Source organism: Microcebus murinus, chromosome 5 (assembly GCF_040939455.1).
Source record: "Microcebus murinus isolate Inina chromosome 5, M.murinus_Inina_mat1.0, whole genome shotgun sequence".
NCBI lineage: Eukaryota > Metazoa > Chordata > Mammalia > Primates > Cheirogaleidae > Microcebus > Microcebus murinus.
Window position 1 is genome coordinate 47710535 of NC_134108.1, and position 20442 is coordinate 47730976.

General features: G+C 33.6%; 1 protein-coding gene and 1 non-coding gene across 5 annotated transcripts in view; both read left to right on the plus strand.

The window, feature by feature from the left end:
• Positions 1-20442, plus strand: part of REV3L (REV3 like, DNA directed polymerase zeta catalytic subunit) — a 174819-nt gene that overhangs the window by 112201 nt on the left and 42176 nt on the right. For all 4 annotated transcript variants that reach the window (XM_012753067.2, XM_012753064.2, XM_012753062.3 and 1 more), the window contains 6 exons: positions 1273-1352; positions 2646-2771; positions 8406-8598; positions 10336-10447; positions 16217-16332; positions 18628-18746. In XM_012753067.2, the coding sequence (XP_012608521.1) occupies positions 1273-1352; positions 2646-2771; positions 8406-8598; positions 10336-10447; positions 16217-16332; positions 18628-18746 (746 nt within the window). The remainder of the gene's footprint in view (positions 1-1272; positions 1353-2645; positions 2772-8405; positions 8599-10335; positions 10448-16216; positions 16333-18627; positions 18747-20442) is intronic.
• On the plus strand, positions 13188-13289 carry LOC142871318 (small nucleolar RNA U13). The gene has a single exon (XR_012919568.1). It is a non-coding gene; the product is annotated as a small nucleolar RNA U13 (small nucleolar RNA).

A 20442-nucleotide genomic window follows, 5' to 3' on the forward strand; every position in this document is an offset into this window, starting at 1 on the left:
GAAGCCATTGGGTATTCTAAAGTCTTATCTATGCCCTCTGAGGAGCCATTTGACCACACCTTCCTTCTTGGAGCTTCTTCCCTTGGCTTTCCTCCTCTTTTTTCCTTCTAACTTGCTTTTCTTTGCGGCTCCTCTGACTGTTCTCATTTATTATCTAAATGTTGGAATTTATTAAGGCTTGGGCTTAAGCTTTTTTTATTTTTCCCTAAATGATCTAATTCCTACCCACAGAATTATTACAGATAACTCACAGATTTTAATTTCCAGTTCCGAACATTATTTTAAGCTTCAGAACACTATATCCAGCTGCCTATGCTGCATATACTTGAGCATTCTACTTGAATGCTCAGTGATACTTCAAGACCAATGTTTTTAAAGCCAGCTCATGATCTCACTGTACACATTGACCACAACCTCCCCAACACATTCATAAACATATATACATTCCCACACATAGAAATCCATCTGTTCTTCTTTCAGTTTTTCTTACTTCAGTGAATAGTGCCTCCATTTCTCAGTCAGTTACACAAGTGAGAAACATAGAATATATTTTTAACGCACACCTGATTCCCTCACTACCCACCCTGGTTTCCAATCCAGGAAAGTCCTATCACTTGTTTATCTCCTAACCAACCTAAATCTATCTACTTCATTCTACCTCTACCACCACAGCCTTAAGCCAAGCTGTCATCATCTTTTGCTTGGGCTCCTGCATTAGCCATCTTACCTACTGTTAGTAATTCCCAGGTTTTTTGCACAGTAATCAAGGAAAAGCCTTACTGTTTTTCTAGTTAATTACTTACTCTAATTCCTTACAGTGCAGTTCAAAGAAGCCTTCCCTAATCTCCATGACTAGATATTCCCAATTATATTCCCATTTGTTGTACATACTCCAGTTATAATTTTGTTTTCCTATGTTGTTGATGACTGATTTTCTCTCTAGATCCCATGAAGGCAGACACTATGTCTTTTCTTTCTCATCATAGATACTTGATAAAAAGTGAATAAATGAATTAAATAATACCCTAGGGTAATGACTAAGGTATAAAACTTGGTAATTAAAGCCTAAGAGTATTTATTTTAAGATACAAAATTTAAAGGTTACTTTGATGGAATCAGAGGCTTGAATTAGTTTCATTTTTAAGTTATGAAGTTTTGGAGGAATTCATAGGACAGTACTCACAAATGTACTTAAATATTTAGAACAATGAAAGTTTTTTAAAAAACGGGTAATTTTGAAATACATGTTAAGTATGAAATTTTTTTCTACAGAACCAAAAACCCAGAAGTTGAGTAATAAGAAAGGATGTAAAACTGACTCTCTTAGAAGAGTACTCTTAACACAAGCAAAGGTAACTATACTAAACATTTTTAAAAATCAGTGGAAGATCCAGTCTTATTCTTAGATTTCAGTTGCATAATTGATAACTGTCTCAATGTAAAAATTTTTATTACTGATATTTTTATATCATTATTTACTTATCTTTGAGACAACAAGAAATTGCCTATTTTTTTTAGTTTTTTTTTTTGTTTTGGGGATCTAAAAGATTCTTATGTGTAAATACAAATATTACAGAGAAAGTGAATATGATAGCCAAAATGTGGATTATGAGGATACAAATACATTAACTGATTACTGGCAAAATCAGAACAATCCAATGACAGCAGAGCTCAAGTAAGTGATTTTTGATCCCACCAAAAATATATCCTTTTTCTTGGTTTATTACTTTTTTCTCAAATATAACCTTATTAATTTTTACTAAGTAGCAAAGGAGAGCATTATTTACTACTGAAACTCTGGAAAGTCATAAATGTCTTTATCCAAATACTAAAAATATGACAATAGTTAGAAGTAAATGATTATGTGAAAAAAGTATGCATTTGACATGTATCCTTGGAAATATATGATGATAGAAATCACTTCCATATTGGCCACTTATCATAAATATCATTAACTATATAAAATATATTTTAGTATTTCTATTTTGAGATTATACTTTTTAAACTTTCATTTATAAAACAGTATTATTGAATTACAAGCTATATATATTAAAAACAAGTACTGTACCAGTGTGTTGTGAACGTAAGTCAACACTTTGGTGAAAACAGTTTATGGATTTAGAAATCAGAAAAAATATTTTTTAAGAAATGGAAAGATTCTGTTTTTTCTAAACTCGTGAATAATATTTACATTGTTTAATTCACCTTTCAGACACATATTGTATTAGAATAAAATATAAATTCAGAATTTCAAATCTTTTACAAACTTTAGCCAAAGAAGTTGCAAATATATTGATTGCCTGCTTTTCTTACTTACAAGAAAGATCAAGATAAATGTCCATGTGATATAAATGTCAGCTCTCCCAATACTATTATTTTCAGTATTTGGGGCTTGTAAACTCAGAGATCAACATATGGTTTGCTTATAGATGATATCAGATATTTCTACGTATGTCCAGTCCTGGTATCTTGAATTACTAGCATGAAAAGAATGTTAATTAAACACTATTTCTCCTTGAACTTAAAGAGATGATATTAGTTTTATGATTTATACTGAATACATAAAGCATATTTTCTAAGTGGGAATAAGTAATCAAAAGATTGGTCATTTATCTTTTTCTGGCTATGTGTGTTCTTTTTAATAGAATCAATTTGCAGCAGTAAATAGCCCAAAGAAAGAAACTTCTCAAATTGATGGACCATCTTTAAACAATACTTATGGTTTCAAAGTCAGCATACAAAACTTACAGGAGGCAAAAGCTTTACATGAGGTAAAACTGCAACAGTAAGATCATATACCTGTGTTTGACTCTTATGTTTTATTCCATAAAAAAAATAATAGAAATTTTTTAATGAGAGAGGAATGCATTGAATTCTATCCTAATTAATCTTCATTTTGTTCTTATATTTCTTAATATTTTATAATTTATATTTAATAGAAAAACTTTTAAAACATCTGTAAGTTGCTGAGATTACTTTGTGGTTTCACAAGTCTTATTACTGAAATTCAGGTTATAAAAAGTAAACTTAGGAAAAATTTTTAAACTATTAGGAAGTCTGTATTTTGTTATTTGGGGATTGTTATATTAGGATGTTATATCACATCCCAGATGTGATAGTTACTTGTATTTTCCCTTTGATTAACTCAGTGGATTGGAGTTTGTTACAGAAAGGGATAGATTCATTCATTCACGTAATCTCTATATAATCCAGTCATCTTCACAGTATAGATTCTATGCCAACGAGTAGGACTCTGTCTTGCAGAAATGTACATCAGTCACAGTGTGAATTGGAAAGAATATGTGAATGGGTCATTATAAATGTATTTGTATATAGTAAACGAACTCAGAGCACATATCTGACTGGCAATAAGGTGGAAATCAGAATATATTTTTATTGTCTATACCTATGCTGTCCTTATGGGACCTACTAGCAACATGGCTACTGAGAACTTAAAATTTGGCTTATACAACTCAGGTCTTGAAATTTAAATTATACCTAATTTTAATTAATGTAGATTTAAAAACTGATATTTATTGGAAAACTTTTAAGCATGTTTAGAACTTTAGGTATGTAAAAGTATTTAACTGTAAATTTTATCTCTAAACATAGATGTTTAGAGATTTCCATAGAAAATTTTCATAGAAAATTTAGCATACACATTGAATGTGCTATAAATGTAAGATCCATAACTGATTTCAAAGACTTAGTGGGAAAAAGAATATAAAGTATCTCAGGAATTTGTATGTGATTTCATGTTGAAATATTATTGATATATATTGGATTAAATAAAAATGTTTTTCATCCAAACGCAGTGGCTCACACCTGTAATCCCAGCACTTTGGGAAGTTGAGGTGGGAGAATCACTTGAGGCTAGGAGTTCAAGACCAGCCTGGGCAACATAGCAGGACCTCTTCTCTGCAAAAAAAAAAAAAAAAAAAATTAAATGTTAGCCGGGTATGGGTGGCATATGCTTGTAGTCCTGGCTACTCAGGAGCTGAGGCAAGAGGATCACTTGAATCCAGGAGTTCAAGGTTGCAGTGAGCTATGATCACACCACTGTATTCCAGCCTGGCTGACAAAGCAAGACCCTATCTATTTAAAAAAAAAAAAAAAAAGTTTTAAAATTCATTTAACCTGTTTTTTGCTTTTTTTTATGTGGCTACTAGAAAATTTTAAATTATATGTGGCTTTCATTATATTAAAATATAAATATGTATTAATATTGGACAGTGCTAGTTTATATAGTTGTTTTATGTCTTTGCCCTTAAAGCAGAGAATTGGCTGGGCGAGGTGGCTCACGCCTGTAATCCTAGCACTCTGGGAGGACGAGACGGGCAGATCGTTTGAGGGCAGGAGTTCAAAACCAGCCTGAGCAAGAATGAGACCCTGTGTCTACTAAAAATAGAAAGAAATTAATTGACCAACTAAAAATATATATACAAAAAATTAGCCGGGCATGGTGGCACATGCCTATAGTCCCAGCTACTCGGGAGGCTGAGACAGTAGGATCACTTGAGCCTAGGAGATTGAGGTTGCTGTGAGCTAGGCTGACACCATGGCATTCACTCTAGCCTGGGCAACAAAGTGAGACTCTGTCTCAAAAAAAAAAAAAAAAAAAAAAAAAAGCAGAGAATTAATAACCACCTTTAAGTTGTGATTTGATTTTTTTACTTTGTTTTTTGTTCTCAAGTCAATTCTGTCATAAACTGTTCTAAGGATTGAATTAACCTAAACTGAAAGAAAAATTTTAATGTTAATATTGATCTCATTTTTACCCTAAATTTGAACTGAGAATTGTATTTTTTTCGAATTAGATTGGAACATAGTCTTACTCCCTCATTTATTTATCTGTTCATTTTTTTCATTTAGTCCCTATTTTGTACCCAGGACTATACAAACCCCCAAAGCCCAGATAAATTAAGTGATAAACTCAGGAATACATGTGTTATGAAATGTATACCCCAAATCAGAAAATAAGAAAAATATGTTGTCAAAAATATTTATTAATATTTTTGACCTTAGCAAATGCGATAGACCTTAGCAAAAAGACATATTTGATTATTCTCTTATTTGAAAAATGTAATTTCTACATTTTCTGGGTAACCCATTTCAGAATCAGGGGCCCTCTTGTGTTGCTGACAGTTTTTTCCTCCTGACACAGGCTTTCCTCATCTCAAGGCACATAACAGCCTCCTGGTGGTCAAAACAGGGAATGAACCAAAAAAAATCTTTGCATGATTCTCTCTGTTTCTTTAGGAAATTGTGCCCATAGCATTCTTTCCCTGTTTCCATTACCCTGGGATAATCTCTCTTTCTCTGCATACCGATACTCAATGCACTAGAGAAAGGTTGTAATTTTTGCCCCCCCTTTCTTATCGCCCTCTTACCTAGTCACACTCAATACATCTCTCTCACCATCTCTTTATATGGAATAGTTTGCTTTAAAAAATGCCCCTAAGCACAGTAATGCTTTTATATTAAAGAATAGAAAAGTGAAATTTGAGTGTGAAAATTTGGCTTCATAAATAAATAAGTCTCCCAAGATGCTTTTGACCTCAAATTGTCTTCACAGTCTTCTCTGTGGTTTTTCCACATGTTCATTCTTTTCTAATTAAACTGTTACGTTTTGTTGAGGTTTGTGGGAGAAATTTTCCATTTAAAATTTTTGCATTTATTAAATTTGTGCATGCTTATTATTAAAAATTAAGTCCCAAAGAGTATGCATTTAAAAGTAAAAGCTCTTTCCCTTAATTCCTGATTTCATTTGGTTTGACATTTTTTAATAGTAATATTTTTTGAATAGAAACAGCAATATATATATCTGCGAAAAGTGGTAGATTTGTATTTGTTTTATTTCTTAAGTCTTATACAGACATAACTAATGTTCTTTATATTTTAAAAATTATTTAATAACATTAATGATGAATACATGCAGTATTGCATGTTCATGGAAAAATTCAATCAGGACAAAAGATTTACAATGAAAAATAAGCTTCTCTGCCACCTCAGGCTAAAAGTTTTCTCTTCTGCAAAGGCAATAAGTAGTTCTACCTTTTTTATGTATCTTTGCAGAAATTTTTTATTCATGTACTTGCATTTTTTACATATATAAAAGCATAATATACTCAGTGGTCCCATTTACTCCAATGTATTATAATGGCCTTTCCACATTAGGACATATAGATCTGGCTCATTTTTTTGAAAATTTTAAAAGCTACAGAGTATTCCATTGTTTGTAGCCTTTATGGGTACCACATAATTTATGTAACCAGTCCCCAACAGATAGACATTTAGGTTTTTTCCAGTCTTTGCTATTGTAATCTTGCATGAACATCCTTGAGCATATATTTTGGCTACATGGATGAGTATATCTGTGGGATAAAAGATTCTCAGAAGTAGAATTTCTAGACCAAACTATATGTCCATTTTTAATTTTAATAGATACTTCCACCAAAGAGATTTACCAAATTTTACTCCCATCACTAGTAAGAGCCTTGCATTTATATTTCTTCAATAGTTTGCATGCAAGATAAATACAAAATCCAAATTTTGTTAAATTTATGTGATCTGAATAAATACCAATATTATAACAGTAGTCTACTATTTTCCATTACAAAGTATAGTATGTGCTATAAAATGATGGGGTATAATTCCAGTTATAATCATGAATTCAATCTATATTTTTGTTTTTCTTAGAGTTTCTACCTACTTTGTCTTGATTTTAGGAAGAAAACTAAGGATTATAGTTAAGAGTTTTTATTTTTTTTATTTTTATTTTTTCCCTGTATCACAAAATACCAAGTAAAGGAAGAGTTTTATTAGCATAGGAAAATAAGTGTGAAAAGCAGATATTAATTTTTTTTGCATTATTTGTCAGAGAGAAAGTGTACATGAGTAAAACTCTGGCTATTGTGTAGTTGATACCATAACAGGTTCCCTCCCACACACCCCAGGAAAAACTATAATTAAAAACTACCTAATATATTCACCAGCAGATTGGTATTAACTGATCAACACCTAAGTGGACATATAGGAATAACATTTATCGGGCAGATGGAGGGGGAGGAGGGTATGGATATATACATACATAATGAGTGCAATGCACACCATCTGGGGGATGGACACACTTGAAGCTCTGACTCCACCGGGGAAAGGGGGGAAAGGCAACACATGTAACCTAAACATTTATACCCCCATAATATGCTGAAATAAAAAAAAATTAAGTAAAAAAAAAAAAAACTACCGAGTGTAAGCAAAAGTCTAAGTAGCCCTCAAGTAGTAGTGAATTAATAAGTAGAAACTTTAAACTAAAAAAAAAAAAAAAAAAAGCCTATTTTTTTAGTTAAAACTATAGTTTTTTTTTTTTTTTTTTTTTTTTTTTTGAGACAGAGTCTCGCTTTGTTGCCCAGGCTAGAGTGAGTGCCATGGCGTCAGCCTAGCTCACAGCAACCTCAAACTCCTGGGCTCGAGTGATCCTTCTGCCTCAGCCTCCCGGGTAGCTGGGACTACAGGCATGCGCCACCATGCCCGGCTAATTTTTTTTTATATATATATATCAGTTGGCCAATTAATTTCTTTCTATTTATAGTAGAGACGGGGTCTCGCTCTTGCTCAGGCTGGTTTTGAACTCCTGACCTTGAGCAATCCGCCCGCCTTGGCCTCCCAAGAGCTAGGATTACAGGCGTGAGCCACAGCGCCCGGCCAAAACTATAGTTTAATTAAACTGCATAAAGAGTAAAAAGTGGCCAGGCATAGCTGCTCATGCCTGTAATCCTAGCACTTTGGGAGACTGAGGTAGAAGGATTGCTTGAACCCAAGAGTTTGGAACCAGCCTGAGCAAAAGCAAGACCCCGTCTCTACAAAAAAATAGAAAAATGAGCCCCGTGTGGTGGCATGTGCCTGTAGTCCCAGCTACCTGGGAGGCAGAGTCAAGAGGATTGCTTGAGCCCAGTAGTTCAGAGTTGCAATGAGCTATGATACCATTGCACTCTAGCATGGGTGACTGAGGGAAACTCTGTCTCAAAAAAATAAAAATTAAAGAGTAAAAAGTGACAGACTGGTTTCGGTATACAACCACTTAGCCTAGTCATTGTTTCTCAAACCAGAATTGACAGAATTGAGAGGCACTGTATAAATTTTATTAAATAGACAAAAAGTTTCAAGTGTTATTATTGAAAAATTTGAGCACAAGCAGATTTTCTGAAACAAAAACATGAATTTATTTAACCTAATCTTGGAAGTAAAAATCTTTGGTTTTAATCTGTTAAATTGTGACTTTATCATTTTTGGCTATATTTTCTGTAGTTTTACAGACATATTTCCTTAGAGTCTTAGTGAAACATACTGCTTTGTGTGTGTCTTCAAAATAATTTTTAAAGCATGATTTTTATTTCCACTTATAGATACAAAATCTTACCCTTATCAGTGTGGAGTTACATGCTCGAACTAGAAGAGACTTAGAACCAGATCCTGAATTTGACCCAATCTGTGCTCTGTTCTACTGCATCTCATCTGACACTCCACTACCAGATACAGAAAAAACAGAACTCACAGGTGTAATAGTGATTGATAAAGACAAGACAGTTTCCAGTCAAGGTATTGTTCATTTTTATTAATGATATAACTGCCCACCCCAGGATGAACTTTTTGATAGGGAGAATTTCTGTGCTGGAGACCTAATCCAAGCAAGCTTAAGAATTCCTTTCTAAAATGTTTACAAAGGTGGGGGTAGCAGGTTGTATAAAAGTGTGTCCTAGATTCATAATTCTTTTTTGAACTATTGTCAGAAATCAGTAGCAACCAAGTGTGGTGGCATATACCTTTAGTCCTAGCTACTCTGATGCTGAGGCAAAAGGATCACACTTGAGCCTAGGAGTTCAGGGGTAGGGTGCACAATGATCATGGCTGTGAATAGCCATTATACTCTAGCCTGGACAACATAGTGAGACCCTGTGTCTATTTTTTTTGAAAAGTCAGAAGCAATACAATATAAAGATCTTAATAAAAGTTCTGATTAGCATATATAATTTGTTCTAATATTATTTTACAAACTACTGTTTATAAGGAATCAAATGATTATTTTTAGATTGGATGCATAGTCTTCCTTATATATGCTTATACATGTATTTTGCTACTAATACAGGGTTTCTCTTTACTTGAGGAAGTTACTACTGTGACTAAGTTAATGGTTTATAGGAATCTTTTAAGATATATCCTCACTTAGTTTCTATCTTTTTCTAAATATACTTTTGGTTCAGAGGTTCTTCATACAGTATACTGTGTAAAGCATTTTATAAAACATCATCTCGTCTGCAGCTTGTAGCTATTACAAGTGAATTCAGTCTACTAAGGAGGAAGTCTTAGCACAGAATAAAACCATATAAGAATTTGCAGTTTAATAAGTGCTGCGCTTGGTTGAGCTGGCCCACACGACCAGCTCACAAAAACAATTACTGAATTTTCACGAATTTTTTTAACTGGTCAGTGTCACTTTGGTAGTTTGAAATCATCCATTGGGGGACAGGGTCTTTATATCATGAAATAGGCAACACTACAAATCAGGGCTTTTTTTTTTTCCTGGAGAAGCGATTATTAAATATTTTTTAGTATAACATTGATTTAAAAATTCTCTACTAAGCAAAGCTCTTCCAATTAGGAAGAGTAAATACAGAAACAAAGTAATAATTCTTCATGGGTGATATGTTATTATCTAGAGAATTTTGTGAATGCAGACTTTTTAGGAGAATAACTGAAAATACAAAATTTGAATTTCCAGTTGTATATTAAACTAGAAAATCTTGTAAGAAATTTTTCAAGAAATTGAGTTAATTATGTTTTGACTTTAGGGAATGCTTTCTTAATTAGAAATATTTCAGTAGCACAATTTCACTTAAAAGTAAAAGGGGCCGGGCGTGGTGGCTCACGCCTGTAATCCTAGCACTTTGGGAGGCCGAGGCGGGTGGATTGCTCAAGGTCAGGAGTTCGAAACCAGCCTGAGCGAGACCCCGTCTCTACCAAAAATAGAAATAAATTAATTGACCAACTAAAAATATATATACAAAAAATTAGCCGGGCATGGTGGCACATGCCTGTAGTCCCAGCTACTCGGGAGGCTGAGGCAGTAGGATCGCTGAGCCCCAGAGATTGAGGTTGCTGTGAGCCAGGCTGACGCCATGGCACTCACTCTAGCCTGGGCAACAAAGTGAGACTCTGTCTCAAAAAAATTAAAAAAATAAAAAAAAAGTAAAAGGGATATTCTGTATTATAGTACTATATTATTATATAATGTACTGTTATATAAAGTAAACAATAAACATTTTATTTATTTTTTAGATATCAGATATCAGACCCCAGTACTTATTAGATCTGGAATTACAGGACTAGAAGTTACCTATGCTGCTGACGAGAAGGCACTTTTCCAAGAAATTGCAAATATAATAAAGAGGTATCGTTTTGTATTTTCTAATTTTGCCAATTTTTGTTCAGCGCATCTTTTCATGCTGTTGCAGATGATAAAAGTCAGGGTAGGAAAGAAGAAGGGAATCCCTTCCTGTGGTCCTTGAAAGTAGAGAGTTATTCCTGGAAAGATTTTGCACTTAACCTCCCACCACCATCACCATTTCCATCAGATAAGGGATAGAAAAGCAGAATCTATTCTCAAAATCGATGGGCCAGTGAAAGAGAAATATTTGCTTAGCCGCTAGCTTCCCAGTTGGATTTTAGGATGGTTTTTCTATGGTGCTGAAATAATGGGAAATTGTACTAAAGTTAAATTATATTATTCATTAAGTAGTTTTCTACCTTGGAAGCCAGCCACCATATCAGTACCTTTTTTTTTTTTAATGCTTTCTGAATTCTAAACAAGCCAATATTTCCAAAAAGCTTTCAGATGCAATCTGTTCATAAATTTAGCACTATCTGGTACATAATTTTGTGCACACAGTTGCTCAAAAATCTCTTTTGACTATTTGGTAATTAGTCTTGAGGTTGATAGTAGATTCTTATCAACATTTATGGAAAGGATTTTTTTAAAACAAAAATATTTTAATTTAAAAATAAAATAAGTGGGTCATTTACATTTTTGCAAGAGTGTAACTCTTAGTAGCCATGGACTTTCTTATTAAATGCTTCACTTTCTAGGAACTTAAGTTTTCTTCCCATTGCTAGGTTTAGGTTGTTAAATGCTTAAAGCAGTCTAGAAAATACTCTTTGGATCCTGGTGTACAGTTAAAAGCTATCCTTGAGCATGTTGTTACCCTCACCCATTTCTGTTCTGCCTATGTAGTTGAACTCTGTCCTGTAAAAACTGAACCAATATTGTGTATTAAAGATCAAGATGATATTCTACAGACTCATTGGATTGAATCCCAGATAGGTTAACACAAACCATTTTGAAAATAAGAAAACCAGAACATGTGCTTTCTACAAAACAAAATTAAGTGACAGAGCATCAAGAATGTTATGCTACTACCCACTACTCTATGGAAGAAAAAAGAAGAAAGTATTTTTACTATTTATAGAACTGTGACTGGATATATTCCCATCCATTTGAGCCTTTTCATTATCAGTCCTACCTACTCTTCTCAAAGCAGTCATCATCAACATATCAGATACTTTCAGTGCCCACACTTTTATTTCTATAAACAACTTAGCATAAGGAATATGTGAGAGTTTCAGTCAATACTGTTTTGTGTACCAGCACATATTTGATAACGTCCCTTGGTTGTGTATGCTTATCTTCTCCTTTTTAGGTGTATTCAACAATAAGATTGCCCGCTGATTGAGAATTTTGCCAATCATTTGCAAGTGTAGTAACTTTCTTAAATGTCCATAAAATAAAACATCAAGGAAAATGGGGTAAAGTAAATAAAACTATTTAAAAAAAGATAAATGCCTAAATATCAACATTTCAATTCTGTAGCATCCTTTATATATTGGTCCAAGCAGCCCTCCAAGAAGATTATTTCATTCTTTGTGTACCTACTTAACACAGGCTTTGGAGTCAGCCAGCACTGTATTTCTGTCTTGAGCAAGTTGTTTATGTTTCTAAGCTTTGCTTTCCTCATCTGTAAAATGGGTAGATAATGCCAGTAAAATTCTTAGCCTGCTGCCTGGTATATAACTAGGACTTAAATGTTAACTGCAGTGCTGGTGCTAAATATAAATGCAACTTAAGAGTTTTATTGTCTTTATTTTTCCATTCTTAATATTTACTTCTTCAGGTTGCAAACACAAGAAGTAATGTAATGTTAAACAAGTAAAACCAAATCCATCATCTTCTTGTCACAATCATTTTTCTCTTTCTATATTTCATTGGACTATTAATTTTACATTTTACCCAGTTGCCCTAACTGAAATATAAGCTGTGATTCTTCCCTTTTCCTCTTCCCTACATCTTATTACATTTACATTACATCCTATCCATTTAACCTCAGAATTATTTTTCAAGATCATTCCTTCCCCTCCATGCCCATTGTTAGTACCTTAGAGTATCCTAATCTCTCATCTGTATAGATGCTAGTAGGTTATTTAAAATATTCTACCTAAGCAAATAAAACCATTTTCCTGTTTCTGCTGCTTCCATCTTATCCACAGTTTTGTTTTTTCCTGACCACTAATCCCTTCTATCCAACTTTGTTCGTTCTGTAACTGTAAGACACCTGATAGAGTGAATAAAACTCCCTTGAAATTGGAGAACAAGTCATCAAGACCTTGTTATTGTCACGAAGTACTTTCACAGAAGAAACATGGAATCCTTTGGCTTTTGAACTTGAAACAGATGTTTGTTTTATGTGCTCTTAAGAGTCTCAAGAGTAAATGGCCTCCAGGTCAAAAAATAAATATATGTAATATATCTGAAAAATATTGAAACAGCTATATAATTCTTCTAAAGAAACAAAATCTGTGAAATAAATCTATTAAGAGAAGCACAAGGTAACTTTTTGTTGTTTTTTTTTAGCAGTCATTTCTGAGCAGTAGCAGTTTGTAAAAATAGACAGCATTTTTACTGAGACAAATTATTTTCAAAACATTATCAAAAAATTAGTATACTTATGCAACTCAGTTGCTACAACAGAACAGATAGCTGACTAGAATAATAATTCTTGCTATAACAAGATGTTGCCTGAATGAGAAAGATTCAGATGAAGAAATTAGAAGAATTATCTTCTTAAAAATTATAAAAGATTATTTTGTAGTTCATAAGCATGATGATTGGGTTTTCACACTCGTGTGAGATGTGCCTGCCTCAAACCTTGTTATGATATTGGCATATTACCCATCTGACATCAAATGAATGAATGAATAAAGTTGTAACAGGAGGGCTCTGTAATTATCTGGAATCCTCTTCATGTTGTAACTGTGTTTAGAAATATATGTCATAGCAGCTCCAGGAATCTTCCAAATTCTTTTAAGATCAAGGTCAACGATAGCCACATTATAATGCCTGTTGAGTCACTGAGCACCTAAGCAGTCAAGTGTGTGTGTTCTTTTGTGTGAGTGTGGGAATCTGTCAGATCTCTGATTCCTGAAGATCCTTAGAGCCACTTGATAATTCTGCCCCAGTTTCTCCAATTTAGCTGTTAGATAGTTTTAAAGGGAGATGTACTAGACAAGTAGATAGTCCACCTTCACTCTAAGAGTTTAACTTTATTGGAAAAGATGAAGTTGGTATCAACAAAGATGTGGTAAGGTTTTGAGTGTTATGTTGGAAGGCTAAGCAAGAGGGTGTTGGGATACTTCTGTTCCTTTGAATGCCCTGAGACCATTCTGAACTTCCTTTCTGCATTTTTACCTCATTGTTGCTCATTACCTTGCTTTCTCTTGCTTCTCCTTGCTCATGCCACAATGCCAATCTTTGTTCCAGAATTACCAGCCCTGTGTCACTCTCTCCCAAGAAGACGCTTTTTTATAGGTTAATGAAGAGATGCATTTGGCTGTTCTGTTAATTTAATAAGCATTTATTAAATTAAACCATTTTCTTAGAAATTGCAACCCTATTCATGTAGAGAAAAACACATGGATAATATGTCTGTTATCTTTTTCTCCTAACAAGTTTGAAGTCTACTCTGCAGGTCTGTGGTGAAACAATGGGTCATGAGCAATTCACCAGGTATTAAAATTTATATTACAGAATGTATTTTCATAGGGCCTTTAGAGAATAAGAAAAATAAAAAGGATGCTGTCACAGAAGTTTGAACCCAGTTCTTTTGACATCAGCCACTTAAATACTCCAGGATTAAAAATCAGAAAACATTCTTGTGACATTCTAATTTTTATTGACTAAGTAAAAACTGAAGTCTTTCAACTCTTATTTTAAGAAAGTAGCTATCGCTGAGTGCGGTGGCTCACGCCTGTAATCCTAGCACTCTGGGAAGCCAAAGCAGGCGGATTGCTCGAGGTCAGGAGTTCGAAACCAGCCTGAGCAAGAGCAAGACCCCGTCTCTACTATAAATAGAAAGAAATTAATTGGCCAACTAATATATAGAGAAAAAATTAGCCAGGCATCGTGGCGCATGCCTGTAGTCCCAGCTACTTGGGAGACTGAGGCAGCAGGATTGCTTGAGTCCAGGAGTTTGAGGTTGCTATGAGCTAGGCTGACGCCATGGCACTCACTCTTGCCTGGGCAACAAAGTGAGACTCTGTCTCAAAAAAAGAAAGAAAGTAGCTGTGGAAGTATAAGATATTAGTATGTCAGTTCTAAAAGTAGATTTCATGATCTGCTCATGATCCATTGTTATACCATAGACTTGTAGAATAGCCATAGATAGGTTATATCAGTAAATCAGTGTAATCCATTACTGTAGAACTTAGCTGAGGCTTAGGGTTTTAAGTGATATAATTTGGACAGGCTGCATAATTTTCCACAATTCAGAGTGACTTCATGAGTACTTATGTAAAACCCAACTTTTTAAATTTTGTGGTATTTCATTCTGCCTTTGGGGTTTTATAAAGAGTGCAATAATCAGAGTAATTCGGAGCTTCTAATTGATAGAGCATCTGTAGTTTTGCTCTCAAAACTTATGACTATAATCAGTTCCTCTCTTCCCCTTACAGTTTTCCCTTTGAAGTGAATCTTAATGTTTATTTTCTTTTATACTATAACCAAACATTCCTCCATGGTGGTTACAACATAGAGGTTCTGAGAAGAGCCACAAAGAGGCTCCTTCTGAGTTGGATGCAGATTGTCAGTTCAGTTTTGCCAGTGCAACTCTTTGACCACAATGAGCACATTTTTCTCCTAAACTGCCTACATTAATCTCACCTCTGCTAATATTTCATTCTTCCATTAAGCCAAATCACCTTCCTTTTAAGTTTAGAGGACAAACTTATCATTACTTAGACCTTATTTAATGTGAGGACCAAACCATTACTAAAATTAAATGAGAAAAGGAAGGTATTATCATTTCCTTTCTCAGTATTAAAACTGTTTAAGGACAGTATAGATTAGAAAGGTAATCTATACTGAAGATTATAGACATTGTGACAGATTGCCACAGAAGTGGCAATAGAATGACCTGGGAGATCTTTTTCAAAGACCCACACGTGCCCTCACACTTCATCTTCCCATACCCATTTCTCTGGTAATGGCTTGGCTCCCACCCAATTTCCATCAATTTTTTTCTCAAGTCATATCAAACAAATACACAGTCTAAGTAAAAACTACACCCACATTACAAAAGTAGTTTCAAATCAGATATTCTGGCCAGGTGCAGTAGCTCACACCTTGTAATCCCAGCACTTTGGGAGGTGAAGGTGGGAGTATCTCTTGAGCCCGGGAGTTTGAGACCAGCCTGGGAAACAGCGGGAACTTGTCTCTACAATAAAAAAAGGAAAAATTGGCCAGGCATGGTGGCATGCACCTATATTCCCAAGTACTCAGGAGGCTGAGGCAAGAGGATGGCTTGACCCCAGGAGTTTGAGACTGCAGTGCGCTATGATGATGCTACTGCACTAAAGCCCAGGCAACAGAGCAAGACCCTTTCTCAAAAAATTTTTTAAAAATGTTTTTAAAAATCAAGTATTCTAGCCACCTATCCCTTCCTGTGTAAAAATTCTATAGGTATATAGGTACTACTGTATCACCCATTCTCCATCTGAAAACCATTATAGAATATAGATTTTTATTTTTGTACTTTGTGTCATGAAGAAACAATTCCTCTGGTTAAAGGTTCAGATGTTTGGTACTTGTTTAAATTTTTTATTCCTTCTTTAGGTATGATCCTGATATTCTACTAGGATATGAGATTCAGATGCATTCCTGGGGCTATCTCTTACAAAGGGCTGCTACTTTAAGTGTTAACTTAAGTCAGATGATCTCTCGGGTGCCAGGTATGTAGTATTGTGAATGTTCTGTGGTTCAACTACAGTGCAAAGTAATCTCCCTGCTATATATACTATTAGGATATTTATTGAGTTTTAAAATTTCAATCTTTTTTTCATATAGGTATCTTTTTAATAACCATATCATATATTCCATTTCTATTTTACTTCCTTTATCCGGCACCTTATCACATATTTTTCTGTATTATGAGATAATCTTCATAATCATTATGAAGGTACATAACATTTCTTTGACTTGATGTACCATAATTTTATTCTATTTGATTCTATTTTTTATCCATTTGATTGATGAAGAAGCACAGGATAGGTTATGGAATACTAATAGTTAACTAATCCTTGATTTTTATTTGGGCATCAAGCTAAAAAATTGCATGAATTTTGAAGGCTATTCCCCAAAATTTGATTCTAATTGAAAATAGGAGTAATACTATTCATATCAAATTTACTTAGAGTTTATAATTCACTTTTAAAATTATGTTTTCTCTATAACCACAGGATTTTTAATAAACTTGTTTCAAAGTCTCCCCACAAGTCCAACTAGAACAAAGTAACTTATACTTTTAGAGGCAGAAAGACCAAATATAAAATTGATAAAATTAATCAAGAGACTATCTGGGAGAAGTTATAACTTCAATAAAATGTCTTAAGTGTTGATAAATTTAAAGGGAAGGGTTGAATATGGAAGATTCAAGGACAGTAAATATTTTGAGCTTTACAAAAAGTTGGAATAAAAAGACACAGGTACTTTAACCAAATTTGGTTTTTCATTACATGAGTTTTTGTAGCTTCAGGGTCCTTCACGTGATAGGAACAGTGGTGTATCTCAATTTTTCCAACATCTCTTTTGGGATAGGTTTTTGAATATTCAGTAGAGGCATCACTAGTGTTCAGGTGCATTTATTAATTAGTTGTAACAGGTAAGACATATGACTCTGGATCAGAAGAGTGAATGAAAACTTATGAGGCACCGTGGTACAATAGAAAGGATATGGTTAGGGAGGCAGTATAGTGGCGGTAAAAAGCACAGATTCTGGAGAAAGACTCCCTGGGTTCAAATCGTGTCTGTGCCACTATCTAGCTATATGATGTCAAGCAAGTTACTTAACCTATCCTTGCCTCAGTTTATTCATCTGTAAAACAGGGATAGTAATAGAATTTATCTCATAGGGCAATTGTGACATAAACATTATATGTATTTGGTAAATGGAAAAAAAATTAACTTTTAAACATTATCTCTTTAAAAAAGAAAGAGAGGTGGGAGAGTTTACACCAAGTTCTTTGGAGTAAAATATCCAGGTTTAGAATAATAGTTCTCTTACTGTATGACCTGGGGTAATTTATAACATTTCTGAGTAGGATTTTCTGTAATACAAAATGAAAATTATACTAAACTTCAAAGAATGGTTGTATTAAAGAAATAAAGTTCCTAGAACATATAGTCATTCAGTGTATAGTAAATATTTTTATTATTCTAGAGCTTCTAATCATAAACATTCACATATACCTAGTTTTATGTAGTTGAGAAACACGTTTTAATTTCTATTTCAGGTAAAATCAACTCCTAAGAAATTAGACTCACAAGTCGATTTGACACGAGGAACTCTTCATCTAATTCTCTATATGTAGTTAAGAGAATTTCATCCTGAATGTGAACATCATTAATGGCTGTCAATAAGTTTTCAGGGAATTATTTAGTTTAAAAACTCTACCAATTTTTCCAAGAAATGACCAGTTTAACACTGGAGCTTTTTCATCCTAATATCAAAGAAATGTTATGGCATTAGGTGTTAATAAAAATAGCACCGGACCAGGCACAATGCCATGTACCTGTAGCTCCAGCTACTCTGGAAGGCACAGTGGGAGGATCAGTTCAGCCTAGGAGTTCCAGGCTGCAGTGCACCATGATCATGCCTGTGGATAGCCACTGTACCCCAGCCCAGACAACATAATGAGACCCCCATTTCTTGGGAAAAAAAAAAAAAAGAAATTACCACATTTAAAGAAATAGGAAATAGGGTTTATTACTTAAATATATATAGACACACACACACACAGAGGGAAGGAGAGATTTCAGGTGTATTTATTTTATAAAATTTTCATAATTTAAGAAAAAATTTTTTGTAGTCAAAATAATGATTATTCTCTAAGTCTAATATAAAATAGACTGAATTACATTTCACTTTTAATCTTCTTTAATTTTTATTATTCTCATTTTCTTTGGCGTAATTTGATTGAAAATTTGTTGTCTGTGAGCCCTGATACAATCTCTATTCATTTCTATAGATGACAAAATTGAGAACAGATTTGCAGCTGAAAGAGATGAGTATGGATCAGATACAATGAGTGAGATAAATATTGTTGGCCGAATTACACTGAATCTTTGGAGGATCATGAGAAATGAGGTAAGGTACTTTATCTAAAATTTTGTTTGGAAATAAGAGATTAGATCAATATAATGATTTAATCATTGTATTGTCAGACAATGTTTACTGTAAAAAAAAGAAAAAATTGAGAGTATTAGTATGACTTACTGAGTAATTTATGCTTTTTTGTGAACTACTTATACTTAAGTAGAGTTACAAAATAGTAAAAATGCAAAGCTACAGAGGTATTAGACTTAAATGTTATCAATGAATTTTAATTTTTTTCTATTAGTGTCTAAGGTAGCAATAGCTAGAATAGTCTATAGCAATAATAAAATACTCTGATATATGTATTGAATATTATATAATTTCATCATTTTTTGCACTTAAATCATTTTGGATATAAGGCCAGATAAATTCAGTTTGGCCTTGTTGATTTATTAAAGTAAGAAAAATTTAGTCTAGATATAAGAAGGAGCTTCTCAAACTTCTCAAGGATATTAATATTATATTGTGTCAGATTAATCAGATAAATTGGAGAGACAATACTTGGAAGTAGTTGAGACTTTAGGGGCCCAAATAGGGATTTTTGATAGAGTAATTTCAACAAACTACCCCAGTAATTTGTAATCACTTAGAGAAATAAAATTATTTCACATAAAAAAAATGTAAGATGGGATTTTCCTAGATAATATTGACTTCCTTACAGTTACCTGATTTCTCTTACAGAAATGTGAAAAGATACCACTGTAAATTGGTCTGTTCTTAGATTTGGACTTTGGATAATTTAGCTAAAATGTTTATATTTAGAAGAGAGTTCATTTGTCAGTTGTTTTTACTCTTTGCAACTACTTTCTCATTATACACTTTATATCATATACTCATTATTCACTATGAACTTTCTGGCTTTTCTGGATTTATATAAACATTGACTTTTCATGTATGCCTGTGCAATTCTTTTGGGTACTATTGCATGGTAATTGTATCACATAAGGAAATATGTTCTTTATATTTCTTCTCTGTACCCTGAGCCTGAAGTTCTGAAATACTCACATTTCATCTCATTTGAAAATGTACAATATTTGAAGATAATTTTATCCTGTGTATTCTTAAAATATTATAAGAACACAAGAGTCTTCAATGACTTCAAAATAATTCCTAGCAGTGCAGCATAGGATATGGAAGGTACAGAGATTGTGGTGTATTTGGTGTGTCTGTTTTTATTATATATTTCAAATAACAGTATGATATTACTTGAGATGAATACATAAATTAAGAATATAAACACAAAAAATAAATTACTGAATCTTGATCTCAGGGGGTTTTTCATCTCTGAATTTCCAAAAGGCAGCAGTAGCAAATCCACTAGCTTGAAATGATATATTAGAGAGTAAATATTTTTTCAAAGTTTAGGCCTTCTCTATTCCACACTGAAAATTTAGGGCCAAAGATTTTCTCTTCATTCTAGGCTGAGCATGTATTGTCTCTTATCTTTATTTATAAATGTGAGGAAGTTAAGAGTTGGATAATTTACCTATTTTTTTTTTTTTTTTTTTTTTTTGAGACAGAGTCTCGCTTTGTTGCCCAGGCTAGAGTGAGTGCCGTGGCGTCAGCCTAGCTCACAGCAACCTCAAACTCCTGGGCTCCAGTGATCCTTCTGCCTCAGCCTCCCGGGTAGCTGGGACTACAGGCATGCGCCACCATGCCCGGCTAATTTTTTTTTTATATATATATC